The 19,814-nt window shown below is 38.7% G+C and overlaps 1 protein-coding gene across 1 annotated transcript; it reads left to right on the top strand.

The window, feature by feature from the left end:
- Positions 1 to 2,477: 2,477 nt before the first annotated feature.
- GLDN (gliomedin) lies at positions 2,478 to 18,445 on the top strand. Its single transcript, XM_008942846.1, has 9 exons — positions 2,478 to 2,523; positions 4,794 to 4,811; positions 5,533 to 5,649; positions 6,792 to 6,938; positions 7,584 to 7,709; positions 13,368 to 13,448; positions 13,530 to 13,655; positions 14,403 to 14,553; positions 17,973 to 18,445. Exons 1-9 carry the CDS (start codon positions 2,481 to 2,483, stop codon positions 18,430 to 18,432), a joined length of 1,269 nt encoding a protein of 422 aa, XP_008941094.1. The 5' UTR covers positions 2,478 to 2,480; the 3' UTR covers positions 18,433 to 18,445.
- The last annotated feature ends 1,369 nt before the right edge of the window (positions 18,446 to 19,814 follow it).

The following is a 19,814-nucleotide window of genomic DNA, read 5'->3' as shown; positions in this document are numbered from 1 at the left end:
GACTACTGCTGTGTGAGATGTGCTTCATCTAACTGTATGTGTCCTGCAGAGAGTTGCATGGGGTTATTTTGTGCCTTTTTGTTCTCACAAATTTTCCATCAAATATTTTTCATTCTGGCTGCTGCTCAGAAGAGTGTGTAACTGTGTGCAGACTCACTCACTCGAGGGGAAAAAAGTCCTTAGAAAAATTTTCAAACCCCTCTCCTCCCACTCCTGCATTTTTTGTATTGTGTATCTAACTCCCACTAATGTAATATGAAGACTTGAATCCTTTTGTAGAGTGAAACAAAGTTCCTTACAGTTGGCAAGATGTTCCTTACAACGTTGGTGGGCCTTAGAATGATGTTCCAGCCTCTTTGAATGTGAGCCCTGAGTGGAAGCTTTGCCTGAGCAGGACTCTCTTGTAAAGGAGGCACAAGTATCTGCAGATTGGTGCTGCAGGTATCAATATCCTACTGCTCTATGCAGCTGCTGGGCAGGGGAGATCTGTTGTGGCCACTGCTCAGGAGTCTTTGAACTACCTCTAGGCATCAAATATAATATTTTAGCTTTAATAACATGAGTATATTTTTGGTTCTCACCTTTTGTTTGCTTATGTATGTATTTATAAAGATACATATTTATTTTGTAAGAGAATAAAACCAGGAAATTGGCAAATCTGCTACTGTAGAAAGGCTGATGAGAGGGGAAACAGACCAGTAAGTTTGTGTGTAGTAAGTTTGAAAGTGAGATTTAAGACAGTGCAAGCAGTGCTGGCTTATAGATACCTAGTTATCAGAGTAGTTGCTTCATAGTTTAGTTTATCTTTTTTCACCCTCTCTTCTTGAGAAAACTAGGCTTAGCATTTAAATGAGATACTTTTATCTGTAGTTTTTCTTCATGGCAAAGGTGGTGCTGGCTGATGAGATGACTGGTCTACTCATCTTTCAGAGCTAAGCTTGCGGTTCTGTTGTAGGCTCTCTGCTGTAACACACTCATTTCTTGAGTGCTGTTTTTTAATTGTCACTCCAGTTCTGCTGGTTGGTAAGAATACTGCTGTTGAGATAATTAGAGAACTGCAAAGCAAGCTGGAATCACTTCAACAACCTCAACAATTTTAGATTAAAATTCAGTTTGAATTAGAGCACGTGTGGACAAGGTGAATTTTACAAATTACAGGGTAAAAGCCAAGTGTTTTTGAGGGGTGTGAGGGGAAAGAGAACAAGCAAATTCGAATATTCAAAACCAGGTAGCTCTTCTCAGCTAATTTAAATTGAGTCTAAAACTTCTAAATATGAGAGCTGTTCCAGTACAGTCTGAAATCCAGTAAGTACTCAACATAGCTGACATAATTGAAATCTATAATCAAATATGGTTTGATTTTGCAGCAAAAGAATACTTGCTGTCAAAATAATTGTCCTTTTGTTTGAGTCTTTTAGATTTGTGACTTGAAGCTAATGATGCATTAATTCTACAAATAACAAATGGCAGTGGCAGTAACCTTACTAGGATTAAACATCAGTCTACCTTTCAGACTGACTTGCACTTGTTTCTTCTGTCTTTTGGGACCAGTGCATTCCATTACCTGTAAATAGAGTTATTGTACAAACATGAATAAATGTGCCACTTTGGGTAAATAGCTCAAATCACTGTATACTGCACAGCCCTGAATTAATAATCTTTTTCTTCCCTAACTATAAACATCAGACTTTCCCATAATGAGTAGAGGCACTTCCAGTGCTCGTGTTCATAATATTCTCATTTCTGCTGGATGTTTTGATGAGTTGCAAAGCATTTTAGAGTGGTGACTCTCAGCATGCAGGGCATGTCATGTGAATGATTGCCCAGCCAAAACCTGTGTATTTTGTAAAGGTGACTTTTTAATTAACAAATTTCAGTCTACTCAAGCATCTGTATTAATGTGTCTTGCAGTTTGGTTTTTATAAAGTCTGTCATTGTTAGGATGAAGTATTTTCTATGGATGAAAGTCCATTCCAAATTTACAGGTGTTGGTTATTCCAAGGAAAGGAATCACTTACTTGGAACATAGCTCATCTTTCTCACTGGATATGCTAAGCTGGAAAAGTATCCATCATCTGATATGAAATAAAATTCAATGTAATTTTTATTGGCTAATATTGGCCTTTCATACCTTCCACTGATAAGAGTCCATGCATGGACAGCCACACATTTTACAGTAACATGTGAACTTTAATATCTAGATAATGTATGGGATTGTCTGCCTGGTATTTTCTTCATATTTTCGGTAAGGTTTAAAATGAGGTATATTGAACAGATTCCTATGAGGGAATCACTGCCTGAAGAGGTGGATGGTGTCACAATGTTAAGGTAGTTCTAAATGGTTTATTCTTATAAGCACAGAGTGGATGGTTGTCTCCTTGGTTTTGGAATTTTTTTTCTGTAGGCCCCCAGTAAGTTAGATACTTTTATGATGTGCACTGTTCTCACTTTTACTTCCTTTGCAATATTAGGTGCGAGTGATGGTGGATTTATGTAACAGCACAAAAGGAATATGTTTAACAGGTATGTTTATTATCTTAAGCATTACACCTATGTTAGCTTCAGGAATACAGTTACAGTGTTTTCAAAGAACTTAAGATCAATGACTGTGTCAAAGAGCTATGCTATTTATCAGAATTTACAGATCAGTTGGGTTATTTATTTAAAAAAAAAACAGGTGCTATTTTGAGACTTATCTATACCTACTTGCTGTAAATGCTGGAATTTAAGTAGCTCAGTTTATATTACTTGGAGCTACTTCTTTCCTATGTGCATTTCATAAACAAAACTTAGAGACTTAAGTGTTTAAAATTGATACTAGTTGAGGTTTAGACTTGGTATTTTTGTGTATGTCCCTACACTTCAAAGGCTAACATGAGATGAACAAGTAGGGTGTAGAAACTTGCTTTTGTTGTTGTAATTGCTGTGGGGTAGCAGGACTTGGGTGAGGAACGTGCCTGCCTCCCCTGCCTTGGGCCACGCCAGCAGGATGCTGGGTTTCACATGTTACTGGTGAGGAGTGGAACGGCTTGCGGCTGGCACACGAGAAGATGGGAGAAGTTTCTACATCAGTTGGTGAAGATAGTGTTGGGCAGTAGCCAATTTAAGGCCTACAGTCCAGCTTTGAAGTTCATAACAGACTGAATCACATGTCCTTTTTGGAAATGGGATTAGAAATAAGCCACTCTTTAGATTAAGAACATGTTTCACTTGCTGTCTGGTTTGTATTTGCAAATGGTTATAAACTCCATTTGGATCACCAGATTACAGCATAAATTAGGATTACCATAGTACACACAGATGTTAAATGCTGCTTCTGAAATTGTAGATTGGTTCTGATTGCAACTGCGGCTGAAACACAGACAACCTAAATTTTTTCTTTGGGCTCCAGACTTCTGAATTCATGCCACTTAGTGCCTTCTGCACCTTTTTGCTCTCTTGACACTATTAAATTTTGTCTCTATTACTGGCTTTCTCTGCTATAGGCTTCTGTGGTATTTGCTACTTTTCTAGCATCTTTCTTATACATCTTATGCTTATTCAAGGATAATCAAGAGCCTTGTTTTTTTGAGATGAGACGTAATTGAACACACTAATGGTCATAACATTGCAGTGTGGAAAAAGTGGTCATTTACTGGAAAACTGGCAGAAAGATGTCAACTCCTGTTACTGCCTGTGCTGATTAAAAAGGATAATTGCTGTAGTGGTATTACAAAATGGTATTCACTTTCAGCATTAATTAGAAAGCATTATGAGTAAAGTTGTCATCTTAAGGGAAATCCAGTAATTACTGTTATTTTCTGTTATAAAGAGTTTTGTTGAAACAAGAAAGGATGGTACTTTGTTGGCTGGATAAAAAATGTTCGTAGAACTAATTTGGTTCTTTAATTGCAACTACCACCTTTCTTTGTATTCTCCTAATTTGCTTTCCCTGGTTGGTGTGGTGTGGTTTTTTTTTTTTTTCTTTTTTCCTTAATGGGTATGGGGGATCACGTAAGATAAATCTTGTTACAGAAATAATTTCTGGTTTTCTCTGCTTTCTCCTTTTTAAGTCTCTCTACTTGAACTAAGTCAGAGAGAGTGAAACAAATTGTTATGTTACTGAATAACTGAAGTCCAATTTCTAATACACCAACCAGGTTCTGTGGGAAGCTTGATCCAGTCTGAAGAACAATTACATATGAAAAGCTTGATGGTGATTTATATGTAGTTAATAGAAATGACTTTTTTCCCCCTCCCTATTTAAATAATCTGAATCCTGAACTTTAATGAAATATCCATAATACACAGAGAAGCGTAGTATGTATTTTTAATGTGTATTTTCAACAGGGTTTTTAATGGTGACATTCATCAGTATTGTAAAACTATTCTGCTATTATGACAGGATCTTGGAGAGCACTTATGGTGAAGGAAATGTAATGATTACTAGATGCTTTGCTTCCATAGCATTGTAAAGACACCTAAGTCCCTGACAGTGACATTATGTTGTAGAGGTGTTTTTTTTTTCCAAGCCATTGTCAACTGAAATTTGTGAAAACCAAGACATGAATAAATGTAATTGTTTTTAAGGGTACTCTTTCAGTAAGTCTGAGTTTCTGCTAATGCTCAAATAGTAATTTATAATACAAAGCAGTTAAATCCATAGGTACTAATTTTGAAATTCGAGGTTCTTTCCCCTTTTATTGTTCTGACTGAATGCTAATCAATTCAGTTTGGAATTGTGTTTTGTTTTCTTGCTAGGTTCAACTCACGTTTTCTTTTTTCTTGTGTTCTTTTGCTTGTTCTTGTTGTAGGTCCCCCAGGCCCCCCAGGTAAGATACCTGAGCAATTGCAGTGACATTTTTGGGTAATTGAAACAGTTGCTTGTACAAAATGTTGAAAAGTACAAGTGTACCTTTTATAGAATAGTCTCCCTTTGCTGATTAAAAGGAGGGAGGGTTGGATGACTGCCTGCCTTTGTAACTTTTGTATTTAGGTCAACGCGCGTCCCTTCTGAGAGGGGGGCAGTTTCAGACAGTATACTGTTCTAGTGGAGGCAATGGATAGTTTCACATCTGCTACAACATATTTGATCAAAACCAAATGGGATTAAGTATTATTTAAGTAGCATTTAGCTGAAGAGTGTTTGTGTGTGTATGTATATATAAATATATATATATAAAAACCCCAAGTACACTAATATTATAATTTAACACTAAAAAAATATCTCTTCAGAAAAGGTTGGTTACTGATTCCACCCTCCCACCTCTCCCATAACTTTTCCTCCTTTATTTTTAATTCCCTTTTTCTGTTCTTACTCATGTGGTTGCTAGGCTATATGAATGGTTACTTGCTTTTTTTGGATTGGTTTTGTTTGTTTGTTTGTTTGTTTGTTTTTAAGGAGGATACGCTATTGGCATGGAGAACATAATGGCCCAGTTAGAGGATTTTGTATGTCTAAGGGATATAAACATAACATATGTAAATGTAGTAGATTTAAGGATAAATTGCATTTAACAGTGAAAATTCAGTTTTACTGTTTGGTTTCTTCAGGGCCTCCTGGACTCCAAGGACTGCCTGGCTACAATGGATCAGATGGAGTCCCAGGTGTACCAGGACAAAAGGGAGAACCAGGAATAAATGGAAAAAGAGGAAAAATAGGTATTTTGTGTTTGTGTGTTTTTTTTAAAAAAAGAAAACCTTTCTTAGTGTTACATTCAAATGCAGTTACGTTTAGATCTCTGTACAAAGAGAGTGGTTTCAATGTTTACAAAGAAGTTGACTTATGTGAAGCTTTGATAGATTACCTTCAAACTTACTCCACAGTGAGGGAAATGCTATACATACATAGAATAATGCTAATTACAGCTCTTAATTGCACTTAATTGAATCTCAGTATTCTGAACCTGCTCATAGTTTTATTGCAACAGTATTTCCATTCCCTCAAGCTGCCAACAGGCCCCTTGACCTCATATGTCTTAAAAAAAGGAAGCCAGAGTTTGGGGGTGGAAATTGTTACACCTTACCACAGTTTTGCTTCCAGATTTGTAACAGCTATGGCAGGACTAGTATAACTGCATGTTTTTCTTCTTTTCTATATTGTCCATTTAGGCTGAAAACTCTCAGAGTAGATTCTGTAAATTATTTTTTTTTTTTTAAATTTTGTTTTGTACTGTCATAGGGTCTCTAGGTACTATTTTAAGATGGCTGACAAGATAGAACAGTTCTGCTGAATAGCCCATAAGCTGTGTAGCCCACAAGCAATTTCCAGTGGTGATTAAGAAAACAATTTGGCCTAACTTACTGATCATGCTTCTAGCAAGTGTGGATGGACAGTTATAGTAGCCGTCTGAAAATGTTGCTAGGTAGCTGTATGTATGCTCTGTTGGGACAGTGGGAAGTGTTAAAAGTGCAATGTGTGTTGTAATGTTAGTGAATTATTCATTTAAGAAACCAGAGGAACAAGGAAAATGTCCTTTTATTTCACATTTGTAAGGCATAAATATATTACTTCATATCTTCCATTAGTATTCCTGCTTACCCAGCAATTCCCTAGCTAGTGTTGATGAAGCCCAGGGCTGTATAATTCATGATCAAAACTCAGAGATCACTAGCTAAAGAATGTATTATATGCACCAAATCTTCCTATTGGGTTACATCGATGTTTTGAAATAAGAACAAATTACAGCTACTCAGTTAAATACACATGGAAAAAAATTAGAGTGAATATATTTTCTATTTAAAAAAAATAAATTAATTGATGCATAATACTGGAACGGTGTTCTTGGTACTGAAATGGTTTTTATTTCTAGGTATGCCAGGACCAAAAGGTGATCAAGGACAGAAAGGAGAACCTGGAGAAATGGGTTTACCTGGCAAGGATGGTATGCCAGGAGGAAAAGGAGCAAGAGGAGCAAAGGGTGAAAAGGGGGATGCAAACAATGATGTGATGTTAAAAGGTAGGAAGAAACGCTCTTAGGAGCTCCCTGGCAGCAGTGTACTTGACAGAAAAAGATATACTCTGCTTCTGAAGCACAAATGTGATCTGCAGAGTAGGACCAGCCAACATAGCCATATTATCCACAGTGAAGTTTGAGTATTGCTCTGCCCAGGAGCTGATGTTCTCTTTTTAATGCAAGTGTATTCACAACAATTTTTCTGCTTGGGCTTTGGGTTGAGGTGTACACGAATTCCACCTTTGCCACTACACTTCCAGACAGTTGACCTTCTCCTGCTATTTCTTGCCAGTGTAATTTTAGATTCGAAAATGAGGGGCAAACTTCCACTCAGGAATACATTAAACAGTCACAAATATAAGCTGTGTAAAATCATAGCATTGTACTATCTGAAGTTAAGGTCTTAGAATACAGCAAGTAAAAGTTAACTGTGCTGCTTAACTCTCTAATGTGCCTGTAATCCAGAGACATAAACTGCATTGATGTCCTACAACTTTTAAAATTCTGCATGGGTCAACTGCTGACAAACATCATCCTAATGACTTCACTGCCTGTTTTCCTGTACACAAAAACCTCTGAAGAAGAGAGGCTGTTTTACAGATCTCTCAAAGGCTGTCATGTGGACATTGTACTCTGTTTTGTACATAGGTGCAAAAGGTGAACCTGGACTGCCAGGACCCCCTGGGCCCCCTGGACCTCCAGGGCCTCCAGGGAAACGTAAAGGCAGAGGTAAAGCACAGCTTCAGGAGAACATATACTGCAGTGAATCCACAGGTTAGTGCTTTCCAGTGTTCTTTTTAATACTGTAAACAGAGTCAAGATTAAACCCATTGCTCCAACTCTCACAAGACATTAAGCATAGTTTTAATTGTGCAGTAAAAGTGCATAAACTTAAAGCTGAGCATGTACTTAGGTGTTTTGCTGAAGTATCCTTTGGATAAGGCAGCAAGCTATCTCCAGTATAATACAGTTCTTTTAATCATGCTGTGCTAACGCTCAGGCATGTGTATGTGCACATGGTGTTTTCTGGTAGATGGGGTATATTTGGAAAGTAAGAGAAATGCAGTTGAAATTTTTAGCTACATTTCACTGTATTCTACAAACTTAAATTGGCTTGTCATTGGCAGAATTGAAGCAAGCTTGAACTGGCTACGACTTTTAAAAGCTGGAGAAATACAAAAAGGTTCTCTGAGACTTTGTGTCCATTCGTGTATATAAATTTTGGAGCAGGGTGATCCTGAGTTCTTTTCCTTTGTTGCTATGTATCATTGTTGTATCCTGAATTGACAGATGGATCACGAGTCCCTTTTATTTCCTTTACTGTAGCTGTGTTGGTGAGATATATGGCTAATTCTAACATTCAGGAAGGAAAAATTAAAGGCAGGGTCGATTCCCTTCAAGCTGCGGCTGCAAATTGCACAACAGATGCTGTTGGAATGAAAATGCGAGTGTTCAGAGTGCCAGGTCATAGACTGTGTGCTGAAGTGTAGCAGCTGCTACACTTCTAAGTCTCTGATTAGGATGCTGACATAATTAAGTTTGCCATGAGATATCTGTGGCGTGATTTTCAGGTGTGCTGGATACAAGCAGAGCCTCATGGATTTAATTTGATATTGTGGGTTGTTGAAAAATCCTGTTGTTTCATGTCACAACTGCTATCCATGTTTTAGAAGATCTTTTTTCTCTGGTCGATTAAATTTGTGCCTCAGATAAAATCTGTGTGTGTGTGTGTGCTTGTGCCCACGTGTGCTCTTGAATGAGTGAAGCACTGCCTCTGCTGTCTGGAGCACACACAGAGAAAGTTGGTTGGCCAGTATCTTTTCCTCCAGCAGGTGACTGGTTGGAAGTACTCTGCTGTCTTGAAGGGTATATTTTGTAAATGCTTTGACAGACACAGTGTACTGAGCATATTTTTCCATGCTTGATGTTTTATATACATTCAAATGTATTAGTAATAGCTAAATACTTTCTGGAATAAAGTGTTGGTGTCAATGTGATACCAAAGACTGTATTAATATTCTAAAACACTTCTATAATAAACCCATTTCTTACTATACTTTTACGGATCTTTATATTTATCATAGAAAACATTTATTTTAAACTGGCTTTCTCAGACAGGTTTGACTTTCTTTTTGCTTGTTTGAGTGGGAATAGCTTCTAAGAGGTTACCAGGGACACTGAGACTCTATGAAAGTATTTGCAACTTTTGTAATCAACTTTATTTTCAACAACATTGAAAAGAAAACTTAATCTGTGGTCTTTGATCTCTCTAATGCTCTAAACAATTATGTTTTGAATTAGAAGTATTAAATAAGAGTTTGATTTTTCTAATGCTTTTTGGTGTCAGTTCAGGCGTGTAGGGGTGGGAGGAGTGGGCATGGGTAGGAAGGCTCGTGGCTGGAAATGAAGGATGTTCTTACTCATTTTGTTCTGAAAATCAGCAGCCATGTTTTAAAACTATTTCAAGATGGATGTCTGAACTTTCTGGACTTTTTTAAATTTTGGCCAAAAATGTTATCATACATTCCTGAAAATTCTCTCTCCAAAATAAAATGTCTCTTTGAGACTTGCATCCCAAACAATTTCTACGTATTTGAAGAGGAGAACTTTCTTGCCTTTTTTTTTTTTTTTTTTTTGGCCAGTGCAGTTTGCAGTAGAAGATGAGAGGTGCTGATGATTTGGGTGCTCAGAAACATGGGTTCTACAAACATTGTGGTACTGTGATAACTGGAAAGTTGTGGTTCAAGGTATTAGCTGATTATGGAAAGCAAAGAAGTTGGTGCAAGAACAACATTGTATTTCTTGCTTACTCCAGCTGTAGAATGGAAACGCTGGTTTTAGAGGTACATCCTGGATCTGGCTTGTCCTTTAGCCCTGAATGATATTGCATTTGATGCTTGTGGCTTTCAATGCCTGTTGCTACCTGTGCAGTTGTGGATTGAATTTTCCTCCCAGCTGAGCTGCCTGTTTTCAGGGGGGTCAAAGTGATACTATAAGAGAATAGCAAAGGATGTCTCTGTTAGTTATCTTTTACATATCTGGAAAAGAGTTATCTATGACAGTGTTCAGTAAAGTGGGGTTTCTTTTGTAATTGGGAATGTAGTTTCCTGATAGGCACACTTGAAAGGGAACAACACAAGAACTTCATGCAGTTCTGAAGTGTGAAACAAGCAGAGCAATTTGCATGTCTCACTGTTAGCAGTGAGATGCTTTTATGTCACCGTGATTTTAATTTTTTTTGTTATAAATGCTGTTAAACCAGTGAATATTTAATAGCGAGTGGAACACGTATCAATTATTTCTGCCTCTTATTTTTAGTATGGTGTGTAATTTTACTAGCATGTAAGAACCTCAATCAGGAGATTCTGGGTATTGAAGTATCACAACAGAGGCCAAAGAGCCGCCTTACAAAGGAAAGGAGAGAGTTGGTGCAGTGTCGTGGGTGGAGAGGTGTACTTCACTCCCTAGAGAGAAGCCACAAAATACTTCATTGATACCAGACAGTGAGTTAACAAAGTCCAGTGGTAAATGCAACAGTGGTTTAACAGGATTTGATGGTTTGAGTAAACACTGGAGTATTTACTGCACAGAGGACAGGATCACATGAAGCTGTCAGGGAGAGCCTCCTGTTGAGTCGTGAGGTTCAGAATAGACCACCTTACATTCTAAACTCATTCTCAGAGGGGAGTTTAGGTATAGTTGGATACAAGCTTAGTCCCAGACTTGGCCAATGGTTTACGTCTGAAGGATTATATATGCATAATCAATCCTTTATATCACTTAGCTAAGATTTCAATGTTTTAGTGCTTTTAATCCCAATTCACTTACTATCTGATGCAATAAGGATTCTCTCAGTCTCAAGCGAAAATCTCAAGAAGCTTCCCTACTCAAAGGGAGATCCTGACGTGCAGCCTCCTGCTGTGCAGAAGAGCTCAATGGTCCCACTATTGATGGGTTAAGATGATTGACTTATATTTTTTTTACCAGCTGTATTCTGGTTGGTGCATGCTCAACTAGCTCTCAGCTGCTGGGTAAGATTTATGACCCTTAGTCATTGTGTTATCTGTCTCCCTGGAGGCAGATGCAAGCCAGATGCAGCCATCATGACCACCAGTGGTGGCTACTCCGTAAGCAGAAACGGTGGGGGGAGAACATCACCACAAACAGAAATGGCACTGTATGTGAAATTCAGGAATTCACTGACTGTTGCATAAGATATAATTGGAGTATTTACTCAGGTAGCCTCTTTTCGAGTGTTGAAACAGACTGACGTGCTTTGGAGGGTAAAATATCTGATGGATTTCTGATGATTTTGAATCTCAGTGTGCAAATGGGAGTTAGACTCAAATCACTCTGCGAAGATGCGATCTTCCTCAATGTTTTATGAGTGAGTAGGCTGTCGGATCTTATTTCCAAAATTCAAAGAATAAACCCACTTTTGTAATTAAATGTTCATATCCCTCTGAAGAAAGGAGAATAAATAAATGTGATGATTTTCAACTGTAATTAACTTTATTACATAAGAATACAAGAATGGTTTCTTTAACTGAAATTTTGAATCAGGTAAAATTTTATTTCTTTCAGAGAAGAATTAGTTGGAAGATCAGGTGTGTTTGTTCTCCATGATACTTGTTAGTGAATTCTAAAAGAAACAAACCGTTCCTGCTCCACACTCCCTCACTCCTCCTTTCCACCCTCCAGTTTTAATGTTTTGCAAACTCCATTAACTCTCAGTCAGAATGTTTTATGATAGGGATGAGGACAATATTTCTTTTTTTATGGAAAGAAAGCAGTGAAAATTTCACGTAACAGTCTCTGATTGAAAACTGTCTTTTTAATCTTAGTTGCTTTCTGTTTCACGCAGCTGAAAGTCCTCAGAGAGTATTGTAAATAGTCTGAAATGCAAACAGTGCACTCACCTTCACCACAAACCCTGACCTGGGTCTTCTCTGTTCTGTACTCTTAGGTAAACTACTGTATAGGGAACTGCTCATTCAGTTAACTGTATCTGTTAGTCTCATCCCAAGAAAATTGACCTGTGCAATGCAACTGGCAATTTCTGCTGAGTGGATTCCTTTGTTGAGGTATTTAGACAATATTTTGGGATCAGAAGCTGGAAGAGGTTCTAGAGGAATTACTAGATTCTAGCTATAGGCATGCATCTTCCCATGGTTCAATTATGAACTTTCAGTGTCTGATCAAAAAATGCCCCAGATAAACGGGTGGGAGAAGTATGTGGTGTTCTTGCTCTATTTTGGAGTAGTTGCCTTTTTCATGAACAGAGAGGATATAACCTAAAGGAGAGTACAATTATGCAGTATAATCTGTCCTGTCATTCCTGAATGCCGTGGTACCCTTTCAGCATTACTTTATAGTTATTACAAATTTTTACCACCTCTCTGATTTAAACTTCATTGCAGTCCTGTAAATCCTGAAAATACATTGGAAGGCAACAACAAACATGTATGTTCAAAATAATTTGCACTCACCATGTCAAGCAGTGCGAAATGTGTAAGGATATGAAAGTTAAATGTGGAATTAGAAAAGGCGGCTGCAATAATATCAGGATATCTTCAACAAAGAGCTAAGAACTGCTCTCTGTGGTTATTCACTCACAGCAAACTGAAATGTGTTGCATTGTTTTAAAGGCAGAAGAGGTACATGGCTTTGTAGAAAAATGTTTGTAAATAATTTAGTTCAGGTGTTGTTTTAACAGTAAATGCTATGAGCAAGCTCAGCCAGTTGCTCTTTATATTGTTTAGGGTGTGGAGAAAAACATTTGCAGGTGTTTGTGTCTAATGTGAACGATTTCTGTGTGTGTAAGGACTGTGGTGTATCATTTCCTGTAGTCCTTCCTACCGCTGCTTTAGCAGCGCGCGGCTGACCCGCATGCGTTACGTGCCCAGGGGGTATGCCAGTGCTTTATTGCTGTCCTGGGCATTAACAGCATGAGCAAAAGGTCTGGTGTTGTCTGCACAATACACCTGCTCTGCATGTAGATCTCGGCATGAAGCTTTTAAGTTTAGCCACCACTCATTCCTAAGAAAGCATTTTTGGCATTAATGCTAAACCAGGCAGCTGCCAGCTATCTCAGTGGTCTGAAGTTATCTAAGGAAGGGGGCCATTCTGTCTTTCTAAGTAGCTACTCAGAAATTCACAGCTAAGTGATTAAATCTGTTGAGCAAATTTAGTTATTTCTCAAAGCTGACTGTCAGCCTGACAACTTTTAGGAAACAAATCATCCTGAACACTTAATCTCTGTGGCAGAAATGAGAGCAAGTCTTTTTTTATCTGTTTTTTTTGACCAGACCAGCCTAAGCCTTTTTCCCAGATGAATCAAAATCCCAGTTGTCATTATTTTAGCAGAGTCACTGATGTACACATCTGTCACAAAATATAGAAAAACGACATTTTCCCCTTTCACAACCCTAGGTGTGACATGTGATGTACCGAATGATGACACCCTGGCTGGAAAAGCTGAAGACAGAACCCCTGGTCCTTCAAAAAAAGCCGGTAAACTGATGCATAGCATGACTACCTGCTACTTACTGTTTTAATGTCATAGGTAATGGACGTGTGCTCTTTCTCTGCTAGACTGTGTCATAACGTCTGTAGGAAGTCCTGTTCGCATTGTCAGCGTACAGCAAACGTTTGGAACGTGGATGCGGGAACCCGCGAATGTAAGCGATGAGCGGATCTGGCTTACCATGCATTTCTCAGGTACCCGAGCAGTGGTCGCTGACCAAAATTCCCTTGTGACACTAACATTGCTTTCTTAGTTCCTTCAACCTGAAGTAACATTTCTAATCAAGTACGATGGGTTTTTTACCCGTCTTTTTCAGAATATTTTCTGTATTACCTGTATAATACTTGACTTATACATACAGTTACTGAAATTTGTAGTATCTTCAGACATTTTCAGAGCCAACATCAGATTTTGAAAATATTTCAAGGATTTGGTGTTTCCTAAAAAATTCAAGTTTAAATGCCTGTTGTTCATGCCTTTTTATACTTTTCTTTCAATTGTTCCATATGGTTTTACTTCCCTAAATTGTAGCTACGAGTTTTGCCTTTTCATTTGGCTAGGCGTGAAAAGAAATCAGATGCTGCATGAGCTACATTTAGTGTAGGAGAATTTCCAGGACCTCAGTGGAAAAAGGAAATATTTTCTGTATGTTTACCAACAATGTTTAGGATTAGGGCCCACCAGATCTGTGGGAAGCAGGCCCTTGAACACCACCTCTATAGGGATTTTTGTTTGTTTCTTTGTTTTTTGTTATTCATCTCTGGATTATTTTATCATGTTCCAGCAAGTTGAATAGTTATTGAAAACACAAAATACAATTGTCTGTCAGGTGTGTTTGATTGAGACTGACTTTCAGTAGAGATTGAATTTTAGTGTAGAGATCTCAAAATTAGATTACCCAAATGATGGTCTTTTTTTTTCATGTTTTCTCCTTTGTTTAGGAAAAACTATAAAAGAATATGAGAATTCCAATGCCTTGCTGAACGACAGCTACACGGTCATTAACATCACAGGATTCTTCCATGGATGTGGTCATGCAGTGCAAAACAATCACTTCTACTATCAAAAAGGAGGAACCAACGTCATTCTGAAGTAAGTGAAACAAAGCTTGCTTAAGGCAAGTGGTGGTGTGGAAGGAGGAGCAACGGGTTAGAGTGACAGAGGTGAACCTCAGAAAAGCAGACCACTTTCCTTGTGCCATTTTATGTTTCTTTTGGTCCTATCTAGAATACAAAGGAGGAATGGTAATAGGAAGAATGGAGGAATGGCTCAGAATTCTTTCCAGAACAGAACAACTATTTCTTTCCAGTTGGTAACTACAGTGTAGGCCACTGGCCTTCCATCTCTGTGTGCAGATGCTGTGGGAGGAGAGGAACTGTGAGGGTAGTCCAGGTCCACTCCTCTTCTGGGGCAGGCTGTTCTTTAAGCGTTGTTCAGCTCTGTGGCTAAGTGGTTAACCTGAGTAGTTACTTCTTGATAGGATGACTGGTCCTCCAGATGAACAAGATGCCACATGCAGAAGCGAAAGCAGATGGCTATGCTGGGGCCCAGCGGGCTCCTAGTATACACTACACTGCTGAGCATGTTCCTGCACTTGGATTCTTTGCTCTGCTCATAATCGTGAGAAAGAAAATGGAACAAACTAAGGAATTTGGGGGTCAGAAAAAGCATTTGATTTAAAAAGAAAAAAAAAAACAAAGCTGTGCATCTACTTGCATCAGAGTAAGAATTGGTTCAGCTGCACCCTGGGGGATACAGATGAGTGGTTCTGTGACTGCAGCCCACTTGTGGGACTTGGCTTTGCAGAGCCGCTGGCTGGGGTGATGCACGTGCTTTGCTCTCGGGTAGCACTGACTGTTCTGAGCAGGCAGGGGCTGAGCTAGTGCCGAGGAGTGCACGGAGGCACCAGCTGAGGACATGGCGACCTGGCGAATTGCACATTCCCCTCTGAAGGAGTGGCACCACTCTTTGTTCTCCTTGTAATACAAAGCTCCTACAACGCTCCCAGTGTATCTCCCTGAACTGGAACTGGGAGTTACATTGCTCTTTCTTCAGTTTCTACTGAGGACAGAGACAGACAATACAAACCAAACTCAAAATCTCATCTAGTGGGAAGAGCCAAAGAAAGGCAGTCCAAGGCCAAGTGAAAGATTGCATCTGCTTTCAAGTTTGCTTACATGGCTCTGATGTTTGAGCCAAGAACATTACTCTACTTTGATGTCTGTTCCCAAGCAGGTGTGAGTGCTGCCTTCCTATATTCATTTGGATGCCAAGGAATGTGAGCAAGATGCTTGGTTTCTGTAATATTTGTGCTGCCAAAGACAAGCCCACTTTATGGCAGCCTCCTTTTAAATATCCTTAGGGCTTTTCATTTATACAGCTGTAAAAGACCATCTTGAAGCAATACACAGTGACAGGACGGAGGTTGTTCACCTTTGCTTGGGTACCGTTGACTGTGAAATGCCTTCATGTACAGGTGAACAGAAGCTGTCTGTGAAATTTTCAAAACCTAGGAAGCTGCTGAGAGCTGCCCTTTCTGTTCAGTCATTCACTCTAAGATTGTTTACCTTCAGCAAGATAGAATGAGGCACTGTGAATTCTGTGACAGTGAAGACATTGATTTTGGGCTGCAGAAAAGCTTCTGGGAATATTTGTATTGATTTAATGGAAGGAACAGGTGAGGATCTGGTTGGTTCCTTTTGCAAATGTTGAAAAAAAAAATGGAAAAGAAGTTTCCTGTCATATGTAAAGGCTGGAAAAAGTAGGTTTGTCTGACCCCTGGCAGATTTTCTCATGATGGTCTGGTCAGATCCCTGACATTTTGACTACTTCATCCTTTCTTCTTTTGTTTCATAACATACTTTCCCACCTCCATTATTTTTGGTTGACTTCATCTTAGCAATCAGAAAAGTGCTTGTAGCTTGAGTTCCATGCAGCTGACAAAAATATTACACTATATCTTGTCATTTACCCCAAGGTATCAGAAGATTAAGGAATTTCTGAACCATTTGGAGTTCTAGGCTAGACTGTTCTTGACTGAGGGAGCAGAAGAGAACCTCACAAACGAAACCTCAGTTTTCTGCTCCCTTCAGGACTTTCACATAAAAGAGAAAAAGACAGGGTGTTCTGTGTTGCTGATCTTTCATGTTTCTAATGAATCTTGACATGTTTTGTATCTTGTTGGCTCTTTATAGAAAAAAAAAATCCTAAAGAAAATCTGTGTTTGTGTGACCCTTCTAAGGGCTCTTCTTGGCCTTGCCCTTGTATGAGGTTATTTACAAATGTGAAGCAACTAACAAGATTAACTGGCTTGATGCACTTGTTTCTCAGAAGTGTTCTCCAGCCTTGAAGCCTTTTTTTATTGCTTGTATGTGCTGCTGGAATACGGAGTTGCTGCAGACATGAGTTTTACAAAAGCTGAAGGTGAATCATCTAGTTAGTAATTCTTGACTTTTCTTACGATGATTTTTCCAGTATATCCTATCAAGGTCTCTTCCACAGAAAAAAAATTCTTCCAGTATTTTTCCTTCTATTGTAAGCTCCTGGATCTGAAAAGTTCTTGTCATTAAGCCTGTCTTTTCAGAAAACTTTTGCAACTGAAGCCAATTCCTGTATTGAGTAATATTTTTCCTCTGTTTGAGGAATGGAGCTACACAGTTATCTACAAGTCAGACAATGAAATGTGCTTCGTTACAGAAGGCATTGCATTACTTAAAATGATACAACACTCTCTCTTTGCCTTTGCTAAAGCACTGCATTATTCAGAGATCACATGCTGACTGCAAATGGGTCTTGATAGTAGCCGATTACCCTCTTAAACTAGCAGAGGAACTCAGCTGCTCAAGGCTGCTGTCCTCAGATTATCATCCTATTAAAGAATTTCAAGGAATAAAACCAGTTTTATACATCAGAGGTGAGACATCCAGGCTGGTCCTGTTGCAGGCCAGCACGAGGTCAGAATTTTGGCTTTGCAAAATAGAGTTTTTATTCCTTTGATGTTTACTTGAGCAAATCACTGCATTATCTGAAATGTTTGCAAAAGTGGAACTCCAAGACTATGTGAGCCTGCCCAGAATTCATGCTGGTTTGGTCAGTCAAGTTTTCTCCCTTTAGTTCCCACCTAGTAGAGAGCAAAGCTATGTACAGATTTCATTTCACAAGCTTGGGCCTTCACCTGGTATCTAATTCTTTTTCAAACACATTCCTTTTAGTTGCTTCTTTCATCCTAGTGATAATAAAGCTCATAGACTAAAGTGAAGCCTACCAAAGCAAGTTCATGCTCTTGTGCACCCTTTAGGTTGGTTATTACATTGGAATTTTCTCCTAGTGTTTTGGAAGGTGCTTTGAGTGGATTACTTAATCTGAAGAGACATGAGAGCGGTCCTTGAACTCGAGTATGTGAATAACGCTTCTCTCAGTAACAACGCACTCTGAGTTGCTTCAGCCAAGCAGCGTGTGCAGGAGTGGGTTTTCAGCACACCGTACCAAACGCCTACTTTATCTCTTTGCAGGCTTGGGCTTGACAAAGCATCGCTGGGCGCACTGGTAATTGAAAACGCCTTGTATCACGGGCGTAACTACCTCTTTTCTAACTCGAAGACATATTTCAACGTAGCAGTGGATGAGAAGGGTCTTTGGATTATATATGCCTCAAGCACTGATGAGAATATAATAGTAGCCCATATTGATGAAGAAACATTTTCAGTCATTCGACGTATCAATACGACCTATCCCAAGTCCAAGGCTGGTAACGCATTCATAGCATGTGGCATTATGTATGTTACTGATACGAAGGACACGACAGTAACTTTTGCTTTTGATTTACTGAAAGAGAAGCAGATTGATGCAAGGTTTGAGTTACGGTCTTCACAGTCTGTTCTTGCTATGCTTTCATACAGTCTAAGAGATCAGAACTTGTATACATGGGAGAATGGGAGCTTAATGGTATATCCTGTGCATTTTGGCAGATGAATATATTTTAAAATATCATGTATGGGAGCCAGGTGTGACTGAACAGATTATTCAAAGCTATACACATGGGTGCACACATGGGGAGTCTGTTTGCTGATGGTGGTTTGTGAGTGCACATAAAAGGGAGATGAGGCACCCTGGTATAAACACATTTCTACCACAGATGCCACTCTCATCTTTTTAAAAGAATAGCTGCTTGGTATTGCAGCTGGCATGCAGTTAGCACAGGCTTGCTTTTGTTTTTCCCCTGCTATTCAGCTGATAATTATATCTAATGTACATTGATTATTCCATGGGCAAGTGCTCTGCAGAGATTATTTATAACTTTCAGTTGCAGTCATTTTCTTGTCAGTTCTTATGGGCTAGTATAAATCTCTAAATAATGAATTTTTGTGTACAAATACCATTGTCACTTTCGTTTAATACTTTCCACTGATCCTTTGTGAACTTATTTTTTTTTAAAAAAAGATATACAGCTGTTAAAAATAACAGGGTTGGAAATTGTTGTTTAAAGAGGAAAAAAAGCAGAAAGCGTCAAATTTGACAAGTCCAGTTAGCTGTTACATAATCAAAAGCAAAAATCCAGCCCACGTACAAGCAAAATGGGAATAATAACATTATTAAATATTGAATATATGTGAAATTGTGTTTAGTAAATGGAGTGTGGGGAGAAGAATAATGAGATATAAAATTGAAGAGATGATGTAAAATTTATGATTAAAATTGCCTTTCTAACAGTATTTTGTGTTGCTGCAGGCTCTTCTTTGCCCCTCACTGCCATGCAAATGATACCACTATAACTTGCTTGTAACTGTACTTACTTAGTGTAAGGTATAGTTCTAGAAAATCTTTCCCACATTCATCCATACAAATGAAAGCATAAAATAAAGAGTAATAGCAGTTTTTTGCTGCTGTTCTTAAAAAAAAGAAAATACCTGGGGCAGGAACGCATGTTTTTCATCACAGTGTCTTAGGAACTCAATCTGTCTTTAATCTTAACTCAGAGATTGCCTGTTTGCTTTCAGATTTTTGAGAGCCAGAGATGAGAACTAATAGGAACTTTTTGATCTTAATTTTGTTCTGGTATGTCAGATTTCTGAATTTAACACTGAAACATAAATCCCTGCTGTTGCTTTGTGTATGTGCATTCAACATGATAGTCTCAGAAAAGCCCTACTGAGCTGTTAACACCCGTATGACATCCAGGTACCATCAAAGGGGTTAGTGACTTTGGGAAGGTCTATGTCTGCAGAACCTTGCCTAGCAAATGTGCTGGGAAAATACCTCTGCTGCAGCTGAGCTTCAGAGTGTGACAGAGGGGTGGTTGGGCCTGGGCTGCACCCTCTCTTCTTGGCAGACTTGCTGGTTTCACTAAGGCCAGA

Source organism: Merops nubicus, unplaced genomic scaffold (genome assembly GCF_000691845.1).
Source record: "Merops nubicus isolate BGI_N331 unplaced genomic scaffold, ASM69184v1 scaffold46856, whole genome shotgun sequence".
In the NCBI taxonomy this organism is placed as follows: Eukaryota; Metazoa; Chordata; class Aves; order Coraciiformes; family Meropidae; genus Merops; species Merops nubicus.
Note: the sequence above shows the minus strand (reverse complement) of the source record. Positions and strands in the feature narration are given on the sequence as shown.